Source organism: Argopecten irradians, chromosome 3 (assembly GCF_041381155.1).
Source record: "Argopecten irradians isolate NY chromosome 3, Ai_NY, whole genome shotgun sequence".
In the NCBI taxonomy this organism is placed as follows: Eukaryota; Metazoa; Mollusca; class Bivalvia; order Pectinida; family Pectinidae; genus Argopecten; species Argopecten irradians.
The window spans coordinates 38,512,406-38,528,738 of record NC_091136.1 but is presented as its reverse complement, the minus strand read 5'-3'; the positions used below and the strand labels follow the sequence as shown (position 1 = coordinate 38,528,738).

The 16,333-nt window shown below is 36.7% G+C and overlaps 2 protein-coding genes across 3 annotated transcripts; one reads left to right on the top strand and one right to left on the bottom strand.

The window, feature by feature from the left end:
- Positions 1–16: 16 nt before the first annotated feature.
- LOC138318501 (sperm-associated microtubule inner protein 10-like) lies at positions 17–5,147 on the top strand. The gene is made up of 3 exons (XM_069260926.1): positions 17–172; positions 1,465–1,558; positions 3,876–5,147. Exons 1-3 carry the CDS (start codon positions 99–101, stop codon positions 4,092–4,094), a joined length of 387 nt encoding a protein of 128 aa, XP_069117027.1. The 5' UTR covers positions 17–98; the 3' UTR covers positions 4,095–5,147.
- Positions 5,148–6,215: 1,068 nt separating this feature from the next.
- On the bottom strand, positions 6,216–16,160 carry LOC138318500 (uncharacterized). 2 transcript variants are annotated; one of them, XM_069260924.1, is made up of 9 exons: positions 15,605–16,160; positions 13,229–13,368; positions 12,926–13,067; positions 11,890–12,011; positions 11,456–11,566; positions 10,964–11,009; positions 9,625–9,685; positions 7,398–7,488; positions 6,216–6,652 (listed from the first exon to the last, which is right to left on the bottom strand). In XM_069260924.1, the coding sequence occupies exons 1-9, from the start codon at positions 15,705–15,707 to the stop codon at positions 6,506–6,508; spliced, it is 963 nt and encodes a 320-aa protein (XP_069117025.1). In that variant the 5' UTR covers positions 15,708–16,160; the 3' UTR covers positions 6,216–6,505. The 2 variants fall into 2 exon arrangements, with proteins under 2 accessions (XP_069117025.1, XP_069117026.1); XM_069260925.1 differs by lacking the exon at positions 15,605–16,160 and adding an exon at positions 15,317–15,549.
- Positions 16,161–16,333: the final 173 nt, after the last annotated feature.

The window sequence follows — 16,333 nt, the reverse complement described above, 5'->3', positions numbered from 1 at the left end:
TAATACAAATACATCGTTCAACCAAACGTTTGATTATAACAGTGCTAATGCATAAGTAACAATCGTCTATGTGAGCGAGACTGACAAAGAAAGGAAAAATGGCAGGACCACAGGGCCGTAAAAATATCAATCAAAAATTTGCTGAAAGTCTTTACAAATACAGTCGTCCGAGGTAAGGACATAATTATTGCATCCATTTTTATATATTTTCAAAATCGTACAGTTCAAAATGATAACGAAATCACTCATTGATGGTAATTAATCATGAGTTAGAGTGGATTACATCTGGTTGTCAAGGGTTACAGAAGAAGCTATGACCCGAGTTGTGATCGTCGCATAATGTATATTATTTTTGATCACATCAAGACAACAACCACATTAACCATTAGAAATAAATTGTCTTAATGATAATGTTCTTAAAAACAACAGTGCAAAAATATCACCGACCAGTCAATGAGTTATTTTGTTCTCATTGAAAAAATATTATAAAGTAGGCCTACCACTGCAGTGACGTTATTAAAATGTTGCCCTGTAGGAAGGCCATAGGCAGTGTTTACCTGCTAACCTCACTGTATTATTGTAAAAGGTGACTAAAGTGAAAACAATGATCTGTATTTTAATTAGTCTGCTTTTAATACTAACATATCTCACTGAAGCATGCTGTCAAAGACGCTGTTTAATCAGAGACATTCTATCAAGTCAATCTTTTTCATACCCCCACAGGAAGTTGTCACCCTTTATATGAACCATAGTTGAATATGGGTTTGACTGCTGATGCGGAATGAAATTTTATTGTTTGAATAATGTTATAACTATTATCTCCATTTATTATTAACAGCGGACATCCTTTTTTAAATGGACTGAGAATAAGGATCTGTATTTCAATCAGATTGGGGAAAAATGTAGCATCCAAAGCAGAGCTCAAACCTTGAATCTCCAAGCACAACACGGATGTTTTACTGATTGAGCTACCTGGTTGCCAATGATAAACCCAGTCCAATCCCACAGCCACAATATAGTTAAAATAATAATATTTACGAATTCAGGTATTAGAAACAAATAGACATACATGTGGTGGTTTGGTTTGACATAAAGATATTAATTCATAGATAAAGCACCAATTTACATATGATAGTTCACCGTAAAGATACAAATAAATATTATTCATGTAAATCTTTACCTAGGATAACCCATCACAGCCAAGAAGGCTTATTTCCAATGGGGTCTCCATATGATAAGTTTATAAATAAATATAAAAGGAACTTATCACACATTTATAACATAGTTCATAATATGTTTTATATGACAATGAACAATTTAAAAAAAATGTTTTGCCTTTACACTGATGGAGAACCAATTCTTCATCAGAACTAAAATAATCAAATGTGTTTTGTAGTATTGTGTATGTCCTATCAGGATTCCTTCATATCTTGTACACCTTTGGTAACTCTTCTTCTGTTACAGAATACCTGAATATTCTCGCCTCCATTCAGTGGTGCCACGTCTGTATGTTCAAGAATGGAAGACTGACATGAAGAACAGAGAGCTTATAGTAAAGGTATATATATATCTACCATTGCATGTGGTGGAGGTCAAAGCACACCTCCCGTTGATATGAAGACCTTGTAGGAAATAGAGCTAATTTGCAAGATCCACAATAATAACCGTAATGTGGATTTTATATCAAATAAATATTCAGGCATATGATTTCCATAAGATTACATTAAATGCAATTTGTATATTTTGCAGTAAAACATTCGGTACAAGAATAAAACAAAATGTTAATGCTATTTTGAAAGAATTGTCCCTTTCCTGATAGGTATATTTTGGATCAACAGTTGAAGCCTGATCTTTATTCTTTACTGGCTACAACTATTGATCTATTATGCTAATAAAGTTCACTTAAGTAAACTGTCCTACACACTTATAAACGACGGTATGGACATTAATATCTGTGTACTACAATGTGACAATGGAATTTGATACTTTCTATTGGTTTATTCTCTGGTTTTAAGTCTGTCACTGTGATCTTTTTGCACAGACCTTCATACAAATGTAAACTTACAGACCTTTCTCCTCTATAATTACGACTTTTTTCTTACCAAAAGTAGCTGATCACTGATTTTCATTTGATCATTGCCTTAAATCAAAAATAAGTCTTAGTCCAGCTTCTTTGTCACTGAAATTTCTTACTGAGGTCTTAGGCTCCACTGGGTAAGGAAGTGTGTTTTGCACTAAATGGAGGTCACCGTGATGAACATTTTGATCTACTTTAAGTACAATTTCATCTCCTCCACTATTTGTGATTTTGTCACTGGAATGCCTTATTTGGATCACAGGCTCACCTATAAGGAAGGCAATGTTTTGTGTCAAATGAAGATTAAACTGACCAACGTTTTTATGTTTTTATTTTTTATTACATTAAAATACCATTTCACCCACCTTGTATCTCCATTAATCTACCAATATTTGTTGCTTTAACTGTAACATCTTATCATATGGTCATAAAACTTTGCTCATCTAGGAAGGGCAAGTTTTCGGGTGTGTACCAAAAGAAGGTCATTGACATACATCTTTAACTTTAACTTACAAGATAATAGTCAACTTTAACTTACATCTAACATAAAAGTCACACCAGTAGGAATTGTAATTGTCTACCAGGTAATATTCCTATTCTATTTATCATATAATTATATGGGAATTTGAAAGTTATATCTATATATAAATGATGGTAAATATAGAATCATCCATTAGAGCCAGATTTACCGATAGATATTTATCCATTAACAGAAATCTGAAATTTCCTCGCTCTAAAGTGAAAGTAGATCTGAGCGATATACAAAGTCATTTCATAATGTACTTTATCAACCAACACATATACTTTTTCCCATTTCTAGACATTATAGCTCTGGACAAAGTTTCCATGGATGTAAGTTCAAGCATGAACATTTGCTTAATAAGTTATTTACATTTCATTTTAGTTTAGATCTACTAATTATTGTCTTTGCAGATGATTATTTACATTACATGTATACGGTATATAAAAAAGTGAAATATGGTGATCAATTTCAAGCATTTCAAACTTCAACTTCGCTAGCCAAGGGTATTCAGTATGATACTCTCCGAATACCTTTGGCTAGCGCAGTTGTTCAAACTTAAGTTATATTAATTTAATATAATATCATTTTTGTGTATATCAGTTTAATCAATTTACATTGTAGTCTTTATGTGCCACAGTGGGATACATATTTTATGTTTGCACTGCCATTGCTTTTCCAGTTGATAATTTCAAGTAAACATGTCATAAATTAAACAATGTCACGTGTCATCCAACAATACTGTAAAAGTTCAGCCATTTTTACTGTTACTATGCATGTACTCAGTACTGTCCATCACTCGACTAACAAACAAAAGAATATTATTGTCATTTTGCTTATGATCTAATTGCCATGGCTATATGAATGTCACCTCACATAGTAGACATACTACTGGTATTTTAACCAAGGCTATTTTGCATGTCAAACACATTATCCACCAGTCACTAAAATTATACATTCATCAGGAGCACAATTGAATATCAGAATTTATGATTCTGTAGATATATGTTGTTCATTAAAAGACCATAATTATCTCTTGGTAAGTAAAGTTCTTTAAAAAAAGAGGTCATCTGCAGGTATTTTACTTTTGTCACCTTAAAAGTTGGTCAAGGTCATTCGATCCTCTTAGTTTGCATGCACCCAACCCAATGTTTGATATTCCAACATGTTTGTAATGTTTATATACTATTTAAGAAAATGAAAACAAATGTATCTAACATTTGAAAACATTAACAATACACTTGTAGAAATAATGCAATATCTTTTATGTTTGTTTAGAATGCAGAGCTTGGAGGCATTCCCCACGTAGAACATGATGAAAATATGTTCTTGGAAAAGCGTGAACAAATGCACTACAATGTTGAGGATCGAAATCGTGTGGAAGGGAAGTACAAAATGCCAAGTAGAGAAAGACTACTGCAGCCTGATTTCCACCATGAAACCTCAAAATATCAGAGTGAACTTATGTTCCGCAGAGCTGAAGCAATCTCGGATTAAAGAAACTGTATTAATGACCCTTTTCATAATGTAGAGTTATCTACTCCTGGGACTAGGTACCTGGTGTCGAATTTTACAACAGAACACTGTGTGGGGAAATTATAATTTCTTACAGAGGTTACCACGGTACATAAGCCTTCACAAACTAACCATCAATACCTGCTCACAAGGGTAGATAACTCTGCTATTTGAAGGAACGAATAATTTCAGTGCGAACTAATTATTCATATTATAATGAATACAATATGTGATAAAATGATGTGATAGACTTTTGTTTTTATGGAAATCCATCCATGTTTTGTGCAGTATTACTGTTATTGGGTTGATCCCATGTCATAATGAGGGTTATATATTCGTAACACACTTTCAATTCTTCACAATCAGTATTAGTGTTTTTCTTCACAATGGCCAACTTCCATTGAAATGGTTTTAATCATGTTACATGCGTACTTGTGATCAGAGAAATGTCAATTTTTGTTTATCTAAACTTTGTTTACAACTGATATTTATTGTAATATTCATCTATCAGATATTTTAAACACTATATTTAAAATTTTAATTTCTTTGCAAATCTATTTCTTTGCTGTGTGTACATGACTTTGGAATTAATGTTTGTATCTATTTATGTTGCATGCAGAGTTTTACTAAAATATATTTTCCTCCTTTGGTTCGAAAATATTTCTCACAAGGGCTTTCAGTTTAAATTTTCATAACAGTTTGATAACCATGACTCTTAATTTTGAGTTGACAATGTTTTTGCAAATAATGCTTTTAAACTTGTTTTTAGTATCTTTTTTTGTGGTAGATCTGTACATTTAACAAAAGAAACAGATAATCTTTCATTTAAATTTTTCAAGTGCTCTTTGTTTTAAGCAGATTTACATTTTGTACAAATTCTTTCTCAATATGGTGTAAATGGTTTTGATTTATACTTACCTTGTACATCAAGTTTTATATTTTCATTGAAATAATTAATGTGTATAAATATATCTGAATGTTGTTTTTATCTGTGTTGTCATAGGCTTATCAATATAAACATTATTGAAGTTTTAATACATTTTGCTATGGTATCTTTTAGCTTTCTCAATTATGTTATATATAAAACAAACATTGATGGTCTTAAAAAAAATTCTTTTAGTCCAATATTGGCCTTTTAATTTCCTGTTGATAAACCAGACACAGGGACCGGCACAATTTTCTTTAACCAACAGTATACATATATATCATGAAATTATAATATGTATATGTATACTGTTAGTGGTTAAAAAATTTCATGCCAGGTCCCTGTGAAACCAGAGGTATCTTGGCGCCAACAAAAAATGATCTATGTCTGACAATGGAAAGAGGAATCTTTTCTCTGCTTTTCAAACTTTTACTACATGTGAAATATGATAAAGACCCTTTCAGTACTTTCTGAGATATATAGCAGTAACAAACAATTTTCAAAATCCAAGATGGCTACCTGTCAACCATCTTGTTGACTGATCGGTCTCAAGATCCAGTATGCACATTTAAGGTCCTAGGGGAACCTGCACATGAAATTTGAGATAGATCCCTTTCAGCACTTTCTGAGAAATAGTGGTAACAAACTTAAATCATCAAAATCCAAGATGGCGGCTTGTCCACCATCTTGTTCACTCATCAGTTTCAAAATGCAATATGCACAACTATGGACCTAGGGGAACCTGCACATGTAATTTGAGACAGATCTCTTTGGTACTTTCTGAGAAGTAGCGGTAACAAAAATTGTAGACAGACAGACGGAATGATGATGGTGGGCTAAAAATCAAAAGCTGTTTCAGAAAGGTAGAGGGCCTTAATTATGGAAAATTTTAACAGAAGATTGGTTAAACTTTTGTATATGTTCATTCAAGATCATATTACAGAACTTCTAATCCTCCAAACCCTGATGTCTTTTGGACGTGGTGGTCCAATCTGAGGCCCAAAAGTTGAAACTCTTCTGTTGATAAGTTAAACTAAGCCGTGTGTCAATTCTAGGTCAAAATCTGTTGATGTTTTAACATCAACCATAATTTTCTTAAGGCAAAGTTATTGAACAACACAAAATGATCAGGTGACAAGGTTAGGATTACGTGGATTCTAGTAATAAAGACAACATGATTTTGGGGAACAAAAGATACAAAGTTTATTATATTATCACAATTTGGAAAAGTTAAGTAAGGAGAGCAACTCAGAATCACACTTCTTTAAAAATGCAGCCACATTCCATAAGAAACTTCTGAATACTGCATCGAAATCTGTATATATGTGTAGTCCATTGCAGATCTGTACCCATCTCCTTGTTTATATTATGTCCAGGTAGAAACTTGAAGGACTATGAAATTGATATACATATGAAGATTGCCCCTCTCCACGACTTGTAGCAATTTCATCACATTGAACAACGTTTGTTAAGTCCTGGGTAGAACCTCGTAGAGGTGGATAGATGAGAGTTCGTCCTCATCTGGTGACTCCAGTCCATACAGTAGAACGTTGGATTGTTTACACACATCTTTCACATCAATCTCTTTCAGCCATCGAGACAACTTCAAGTTCAGCTGAAAGAACAAAAGAACGAAAATATTGTTTAAATGAATTATCATGGTTAATCAATAATACTGTATAATTATATACAGTAAAACCTCTTTTAACTCAAACTACATGGGACCCGATTAAAAGTTTGAGGAATACACAGTATTCAAGAGTCATCCAAGGTTGGTCCTACAGTCAAAAACTATAATCTCAAATTATGATGTATCATACATGCGAATGACATTTGAACTTCTGAGGAGGGATACACAAACAAGAGGATTGACAGAAAGGTATATATAGGAATAAACAAAGATGAATACAGCAAGAGAAGATTGACAGAAGGGTATAGGGATAAACAAAATTGACTACAGCAAGATAAGATTGACAGATGGGTGTAGGGATGGACAAACACGAATACAGCAAGAGAAAATTGACAGACAGATATAGGAATGGGCAAAGATGGATACAGCGAGAGAAGATTGACAGAAGGGTATAGGAATAAACAATCATGTACAGCAAAGGAAGATTGACAGACAGGTATAGGGATGAACAAAGATGGATACAGCAAAGGAAGATTGACAGACAGGTATAGGGATAAACAAAGATGGATACAATGAGAAAAATTAAAAGATGGATATTATGGAAAAGCAAACATGAAATAACGAGGGAAAATTGACATATGGGTATAGGGATGAACAAACCAGGAAAGACTGGATGTGAATATAAGAATGAGCAGGAAATGTGGACATAGCAGAATACACAGTTACATACCTGCAAACTTTCCAGACTTTCTTCTATACTTGGGACAGTAATTAGCTTTGTTCCTGGTTTCTTTATGTGTTTATACAGTGTCTGCCAAACTCTGTAAGTACACATCACATAATTGATAAATAGGAAGTCTGCTTTTTTTCATAGCCAAAATATTTCAATTAGTGTACACATACCCTCGTGAACAAGAGATCCCAGAGGGATCTTGGCGCCCACCAAAGAAAGATCTATGTCTGACAATGGAAAGAGGGATCTTTTCCCTGCTTTTCAAACTTTTTCAAACACATGACATATAAAATTTGAGACAGATCGCTATAGTACTTTCTAAGAAATAGTGGTAACAAACTTCAACAATGAAATCTAAGATGGCGGCCGGTTGGCCATCTTGTTTACCGATCAGTCCCGAAAGGCATTATGCATCAGTCCTAAAAGGTACTATGCACAACTAGGGTACAAGGGGAACCTACACATAAAATTTGAGAAAGATCCCTTGAGTACTTTCTGAGAAATAGCGGTAACAAACTTTAACAATCAAAATCCAATATGGCCGTCGGTCGGCCATCTTGTTTACCGATCGGTCCCAATTAACAATATGCACAACTAGGGTCCTTGGGGAACCTTCATATGAAATTTGTAAACGATACCTTCAGTACTTTTTGAGAAATAGCGGTAACAAACTTTAACTATCAAAATCCAAGCCATCTTGTTGACCGATCGGTTCCAAAATGCAATATGCACAACTAGGGCCCTAGGGAAACCTATATATGAAATTTGAGAAAGATCCCTTCAGTACTTTTTGAGTAATAGCGGTAACAAACTTTAACTGTCAAAATCCAAGATGGCCACCTGTCGGCCATCTTGTTCACCGATCGGTCCCAAAATGTTATATGCACAACTAGGGTCCTAGGGGAACCTGTATATGAAATTTGAGAAAGATCCCTTCAGTACTTTTTGAGAAATAGCGGTAACAAACTTTAACTATCAAAATCCAAGATGGCCACCTGTCGGCCATCTTGTTGACCGATCGGTCCCAAAATGCAATATGCACAACAAGGGTCCTAGGGGAACCTACATATGAAATTTGAGAAAGATCCCTTCAGTACTTTCTGAGAAATAGCGGTAACAAACTTTAACTATCAAAATCCAAGATGGCCACCTGTCGGCCATCTTGTTCACCGATCGGTCCCAAAATGTTATATGCACAACTAGGGTCCTAGGGGAACCTGTATATGAAATTTGAGAAAGATCCCTTCAGTACTTTTTGAGAAATAGCGGTAACAAACTTTAACTATCAAAATCCAAGATGGCCGCCTGTCGGCCATCTTGTTGACCGATCGGTCCCAAAATGCAATATGCACAACAAGGGTCCTAGGGGAACCTACATATGAAATTTGAGAAAGATCCCTTCAGTACTTTCTGAGAAATAGCGGTAACAAACTTTAACTATCAAAATCCAAGATGGCCGCCTGTCGGCCATCTTGTTGACCGAACGTCCCAAAATGCAATATGCACAACTAGGGCCCTAGGGGAACCTATATATGAAATTTGAGAAAGATCCCTGCAGTACTTTTTGAGAAATAGCGGTAACAAACTTTAACTATCAAAATCCAAGATGGCTGCCTGTCGGCCATCTTGTTGACCGATCAGACCCAAAATGCAATATGCACAACTAGAGTCCTAGGGAAACCTGTACATAAAATTTGAGAAAGATCCTTTCAGCACTTTTTGAGAAATAGCGGTAACAAACTTTAACTATCAAAATCCAAGATGGCCGCCTGTCGGCCATCTTGTTGACCGATCGGTCCCAAAATGCAATATGCACAACTAGAGTCCTAGGGGAACCTACATATGAAATTTGAGAAAGATCCCTTCAGCACTTTCTGAGAATTAGCGGTAACAAGAATTGTTAACGGACGGACGGACAGACGGACGGACGGACGGACGGATGACGGACCACAGACGAAAGGCGATTTGAATAGAACAACTAATAAAACATGCATTCTTGCAATACCGGATATGTTAGTTTGAATTCACTTCAGCTGAGATTGAATCTGCTTTTAATTTCAACTACAGGGTAACAAGCACAAATATTTTACGCTAATTCACCAATTTTCTCCCTATGGTTTAGTACACTAAAGAAGCTGCATTATCACTGATCATTTGATACATTTATTGTATTACTCTATTACTCTCCAGAATACACTGAAAAACAAATTACTCCTTTACTTACTGTCTCTGAACTTTGATGTCCATGAAGAATTCAAAAACGTTATTCATGATTATTACATCAACTGAAAATTAAAGGGAACTGTTGGTATAGTTATTCAAATAAAAGTGTTAATAACGATTACTTGAATACTCTGTATTGTTTTGAAATAAAAATATGGTCTAGTCCAAGTCTATTATGTCATTTAAACTCTTTACAGAGTAAATAATAAAATCTTGTTTCATCTTATTCTTTAAACAAAAGTTGAGATATAGAAGGCCTAGATTAGGGCATAGATGTAAAATTAAACAAGAGGCCCAGAGGGCCTGTATCGCTCACCTGGTTTGTAATGCCAAGTAATATTCTGAAGGAATTATAATATTAACCTCTAAATCCCCTATTGGGCCCCACCCCTCCTGCCCCCAGGGGGTCAGAGCCAAAATTTATACAAGGTCTGTTCCTCTTCCCCCAAGGATTTTCATGGCCAAATTTGTACAAATTCTGTTCCCCTTCCCCCAAGGATGTTTGTGGCCAAATTTGGTTACAATCCATGCAGAACTCTAGGAAAAGTAGCGATTTATAGGATTTACCTCTATTTCCCCTATTGGGTCCCGCCCCTCCTGCCCCCGGGGGGTCAGAGCCAAAATTTATACAAGTTCTGTTCCCCCTCCCCCAAGGTTGTTTGTGGCCAAATTATTTACAATCCATGCAGAACTCTATGACTAGTAGCGATTTAAAGGATTTACCTCTAATTCCCCTATTGGGCCCTGCCCCTCCTGCCCCCAGGAGGTCAGAGCCAAAATTTATACAAGTTCTGTTCCCCCTCCCCCAAGGATGTTTGTGGCCAAATTTGGTTACATTCCATTCAGAACTCTATGACTAGTAGCGATTTAAAGGATTTACCTCTATTTCCCCTATTGGGCCCCGCCCCTCCTGCCCCCGAGGGAGCAGAGCCAAAATTTATACAAGTTCTTTTCCCCTTCCCCGAAGGATGTTTGTGGCCAAATTTGGTAACAATCCATGCAGAACTCTAGGACAAGTAGCGATTTATAGGATTTACCTCTATTTCCCATATTGGGCCCCGCCCCTCCTGCCCCCGGGGGGTCAGAGCCAAAATTTATACAATTTCTGTTCCCCCTCCCCCAAGGGTGTTTGTGGCCAAATTTGGTTACAATCCTTGCAGAACCTATGACTAGTAGCGATTTTAAGGAAATGTTGACGGACAGACAGACAGACGGACGGACGGATGGACGGACGGACAACGGACGCCGCGCCATGACATAAGCTCACCAGCTTCGGGCCAGGTGAGCTTATAATGATGCCTGGATACATGTTTTTGATTTTTCCTTAGCATGGTACTTACACTCTTGCAGCTGCTGAAGATAATTCATTATGTTTTTGTGCAAAATCTACAAAAACAATGAAAATTTATCAAATTTGTAGAGGGCCTTAAAATCTTCCAAACTTTGAAGTGTTTGTTTCGTTCAAACTTTGGATTCAAACAATTTTTTTTTTAATTTTAGCATTTTGACCTGACATTCTGGCCCCTGGGAGTCAGCCAGGACCAATATGGATATGATGTTAAAATGCTATCTCAGACTAATAATTCTAACCAAGTTTGACGCATTTCCCATGAAAATTGAGCAAATGATGCTAATAAATATGTTCTTCCTATATAAACTTGGCAAATTTGATCCCCTCCCCAGTGGACAATCTGAGACCCAAAGACCACGAAATTCACAATTCTATCAGCTCACTATCGAGCATAAACATACACCCCTATGACAGAAACCTCCATCTTTAAAACTAACATTGTAACTCGCCAGCAGAAAGTAATGACTACCCAAATATTTACCTGTATTCTATCTGAAAATCCATATTTGTCAACCATCTTTTGTTGTAGTTCACAGAAGCTTTTGTCCAATTCCACACCTACTATTCTACTAGCATCGCTGTAAAGATGTGCCTACAAAAGTAATGTTACATAAATATCAGCTCAATTTCTTATAAACTGAATTTATATATCACAAGTTTTGCTGTAGCAATTTGTGATAAGTTAGCACAAAGGAATGGATGGATATGAAGCATGATTAAATTTTTCATGAAATTAATATTTCCATCCCTTACAGGAATAAGAGGAATATCTCTTCAAAATTATATGTATTCAAATATAGATATGACTTTTCTTCTTCTTACTATATTAATATGTTTAACTCCAAGAGTTATTTTTTTCTGTTCTGCTTGCAGTAAATAAAATCAAGCTGAAGATTACTGAGATAACAGCCTTACTGCGTACAGTACTGCGCCTGTCCTTGATCCAATGTCTAGCACAGATTTCCCACCAAGGCTAGGCAGAAGGTGGCAGAAAATGTATTTAATCTGTTTCACTGATGCAGAGTGAGTAATAAAAGCTGAAACATAATCAAAGATTTTTCTTCCAAATTCAGTAAAATCACAAATGAAAACAGTTTGAATTATCACAATCTGTTATGGCTTTTATTTGGTTCTTATATATAAATGAATGTAAAATCACATGCTAAGATTGCCTTGACAAATAGTTTTATCTTATGAATCAATGACTTTTGCATGAAGATAAAGTTGTTATGTTGTAAGTTTAATTAGGCCGAAACAAAAGCTATTTAGGGTTATATTGGCAAAACAAGAGGCCCAGAGGGCCTGTATCGCTCACCTGGTTTGTAATGCCAAGTAATGTACTGAATACAAGTTCATTGTTTCTTTTCTGAAGGAATTTGAATATTTACCTCTAATTCCCCTATTGGGCCCCACTTTTTCTGCTCCAGGGGGTCAAAGCCAAAATTTATACAAATTCTGTTAACCCCAAGGATGTTTCTGGCCAAATTTGGGTGGTACAATCCATGCAGAACTCTAGGACAAGTAGCGATTTATAGGTTTTACCTCTATTCCCCCATTGGGCCCCACCCCTCCTGCCCCTGGGGGGTCAGAGCCAAAATTTATACAAGTTCTGTTCCCCCTCCCCCAAGGATGTTTGTGGCCAAATTTGGTTACAATTTATGCAGAACTCTATGACTAGTAGCGATTTAAAGGAAATGTTGACGGACAGACGGACGGACGGACAACAGACGGATGGCAACGGATGGCAACGCGCCATGGCATAAGCTCACCGGCCCTTTGGGCCAGGTGAGCTAAAAATTGTAGAAAAGTGGGAAAAAAAATAGGGCCGAGGGTAAAAAATTAGGGTCTGTTGGGTAACCCTAAACAGACATTTTTTTTTTTTTGGCCTTATCACACTTGAAATCTTGGTATTTTGTATAAACTTGAGAAGCACTAAACATTAGGTACAAACTTAGTGGACTGATCTCCTTAGAGCCACATTGTTCACAATAGTTCCTCCTCATCTTCCCCTCATCACACAGATTGTCAATGACATCCTCATCGTACAAGAAGGCGTCAACATGAACAGTGGTAGAAGGATCACAGTCAGAATTCTAAAAATAGTACAAATATATTAGATCAACTTAACTGTGACACTGATAATTAATTAACTCAAATTTGGCACTTATATACTGTTACTCTGTAAATGATTATCATATGGATAGATAACTTTGCACATAGATTGAATATGACGTCATCATTATTGAATACTAACGGGTCCAGTCTTAGGTGTAAGGATGCGCTCTGTGGAAGAGGTTGCATTGACTGGTAACATCTCCCTCATCTCCTCTCGTATCGTGTCCAGGATAATGTCTGAATTCTTTCTACACTCCTTCCCAGCCTTTTCACATAAACCTAAGGAGCATCATTAAGCAATGTTTACAAGTTTTAATATTCAAAGTATCATTTAACAAGAGGCCCAGAGGGCCTGTATCGCTCACCTGGTTTGTAATGCCAAGTAATGTTCTGGATACAGGTTCATTGTTTCTTTTCTGAAGGAATTTGAATATTTACCTCTAATTCCCTATTGGGCCTCGCCCCACCTGCCCCCGGGGGGTCAGAGCCAAAATTAATACAAGTTCTGTTCCCCTTCCCCCAAGATGTTTGTGGCCAAATTTGGTCACATTCCATGCAGAACCCTAGGACGAATAGCGATTTATAGGATTTACCTCTAATTCCCCTCTTGGGCCCCGCCCCTGTTGCCCCCAGGGGGTCAAAGCCAAAATTTATACAAGTTCTGTTCCTCTTCCCTTAAGGATATAAGATGCCAATTTTGGTGACAATCCATGCAGAACTCTACGACAAGTAGCTATTTATAGGATTTACCTTGATTTCCCCTATTGGGCCCTGCCCCTCCTGCTCCTGGGGGGTCAGAGCCAAAATTTATTTAAGTTCTGTTCCCCTTCCCCCAAGGATGTTTGTGGCCAAATTTGGTTACAATCCATGCAGAACTCTAGGACAAGCAGCAATTTATAGAATTTACCTTGATTTCCCTTATTGAGCCCCACCCCTCCTGCCCCCGGGGGGTCAGAGCCAAAATTTATACAAACTCTATTCCCCTTCTCCAAAGGATGTTTGTAGCCAAATTTGGTTACCATCCATGAAGAACTCCAGGACAAGTAGCGATTTATAGGATTTACCTCTATTTCCCCTATTAGGCCCAGCCCCTCCTGCCCCCAGGGGGTCAGAGCCAAAATTTATGTTCTGTTTCCCTTCCCCAAAGGATGTTTGTGGACAAATTTGGTTACAATCCATGAAAAACTCTAGGGACAAGTAACGATTTATAGGATTTACCTCTTTTTCACCTATTAGGCTCCGCCCCTCCTGCCCCGGGGGGTCAGAGCCAAAATCTATACAAGTTCTGTTCCCCTTCCCCCAAGGATGTTTGTGGCCAATTTTGGTTACAATCCATGCAGAACTCTAGGACAAGTAGCGATTTAAAGGAAATGTTGACAGACAGACGACGGACGCCGCGCCATGACATAAGCTCACCGGCCCTTCGGGCCAGGTAAGCTAAAAATATAAAAGATGTATTTTACTCCGCCCCTCCTGCCCCGGGGGGTCAGAGCCAAAATCTATACAAGTTCTGTTCCCCTTCCCCCAAGGATGTTTGTGGCCAATTTTGGTTACAATCCATGCAGAACTCTAGGACAAGTAGCGATTTAAAGGAAATGTTGACAGACAGACGACGGACGCCGCGCCATGACATAAGCTCACCGGCCCTTCGGGCCAGGTGAGCTAAAAATATAAAAGATGTATTTTACTAGCTCATAAGGCTATGAGCATGCATCAATCACATACATTTACTAACTGCATGATTGCGTTTACTTTTCTTTGCACTGAATATATTTACTAATATTATTTGCTTGTTGTATCAACAATATTGAAGCATATTTTCATTCTCTTCATTGAAGTTCACAATATGATTAAAATACAACAGGGGATCGGGTAACAGCTTTATTTTCAAATACAGTTTCTGTTCTTATATAAAAGGAGTGTTATATCAAAGGAGTGTGTTGGGCCCAGTTTGAAGGATGTCTCCAAGACAACCAAATCACCTTGGTTCAATGGGTGTTTTGTTAATGCTTGTGTAAAGGAAGGATAAATTCATTATAACAACTCTTTATCATAGATAATACATATTTACAATATTAAGTACAAAATCAGAGACGACAACATACTGCATGTAGGCCTAGCTTGTATTCCTATTCCGAGACCAACACCCCATTCCTGTATACCTACAGTATAACTACCAGAATGCCCAAAACCCATCCCAGCATACTTCTATAAAACCACAACTAACCGGAAATATTACTAATATTCAACAAATCGAGTGTCCTATGTTATATTCTAGAAGTAGAAGAGGGCAACCTGAGTTAGGCTCGGAATATAAGAGTCTCGAGGAATTTCCAATAAGGTATTAGAAACTGTTATTGCGTACATGTGAATCATGCACAGGTGCCTGGCTTCCTTTTAATGACATGTTGCAGCATACAATATATTAGATAACATGAGACATGTACATAACGTGAAAATGAAACTGAAACTAAAACGTGTATGGAACAAGTTGTAAAACGTCATGACATATTACTTTCGAAATTATAACGGATCCATGCCAAAAAATCCGTAACAGAAGACTGTTGTACATTGGAAAACAGTTTTTGGAACTCCTGTATAGCTTCCGTTGAATCCATTGCAACAGATACAATATTTACTTTCCACACTACCTCGTGTTTTTTAACCGGAAATGCTTAACACATTTTAATTTCGGAATCATGTATGGAGGGTCTTTTTCCGGATTGCATGCAACCAAAATTAAAAAAAAAAAAATCCTCCCGACCGACCGACACTATTTTTTTGCCAATGTAACCCTAAACAGACATATAATTTTTTTACCTAATCTAATTTCTATTAGAGCTGGTTTGTTTCCGAAATATGTGCACATTTTAATGTACTCTTAGACTGAATTGCCCCTTTAAAATATGGATCCTTGCCTTCAATCAGTTACTGTACCTAATAGGGGTAAATAATGGTAAGTCCTTTAAATCGCTATAGTTATAATTATGAAGTTCTGTATGAACTCATTAAAGTAAATGAGGCCAAAACATCCTTAAAGTTAATTGGGAATTACAGATCTCAATTTCGTATAATTATAATCTTGCCTCAGACCCTCCACCCTGGGGCAGGAGGGGTGTTATCCAATAGGGTTAAACAGAGGTAATACATTTAAATCGGAACTAAAGTCATAGAGTTCTGCATGAATTGTAACAAAAATTACACAGAAACATGCTTTTGCGAAGGGGTACAGAAATTGTATAAT

Bases quoted from the DNA above. Each gene is read 5' to 3' on its own strand.
- LOC138318501 (XM_069260926.1), top strand. From the start codon at position 99: ATGGCAGGACCACAGGGCCGTAAAAATATCAATCAAAAATTTGCTGAA. The intron at 173-1,464 runs GTAAGGACATAA...CTTCTGTTACAG, and splicing joins TACAAATACAGTCGTCCGAG to AATACCTGAATATTCTCGCC. The intron at 1,559-3,875 runs GTATATATATAT...ATGTTTGTTTAG, and splicing joins ACAGAGAGCTTATAGTAAAG to AATGCAGAGCTTGGAGGCAT.
- LOC138318500 (XM_069260924.1), bottom strand. From the start codon at position 15,707: ATGGATTCAACGGAAGCTATACAGGAGTTCCAAAAACTGTTTTCCAAT. The intron at 12,012-12,925 runs GTTTGTACCTAA...ATTATGTTTCAG, and splicing joins TAAGGAGATCAGTCCACTAA to CTTTTATTACTCACTCTGCA. The intron at 11,567-11,889 runs GTAAGGCTGTTA...TTACTTTTGTAG, and splicing joins CAGGCGCAGTACTGTACGCA to GCACATCTTTACAGCGATGC.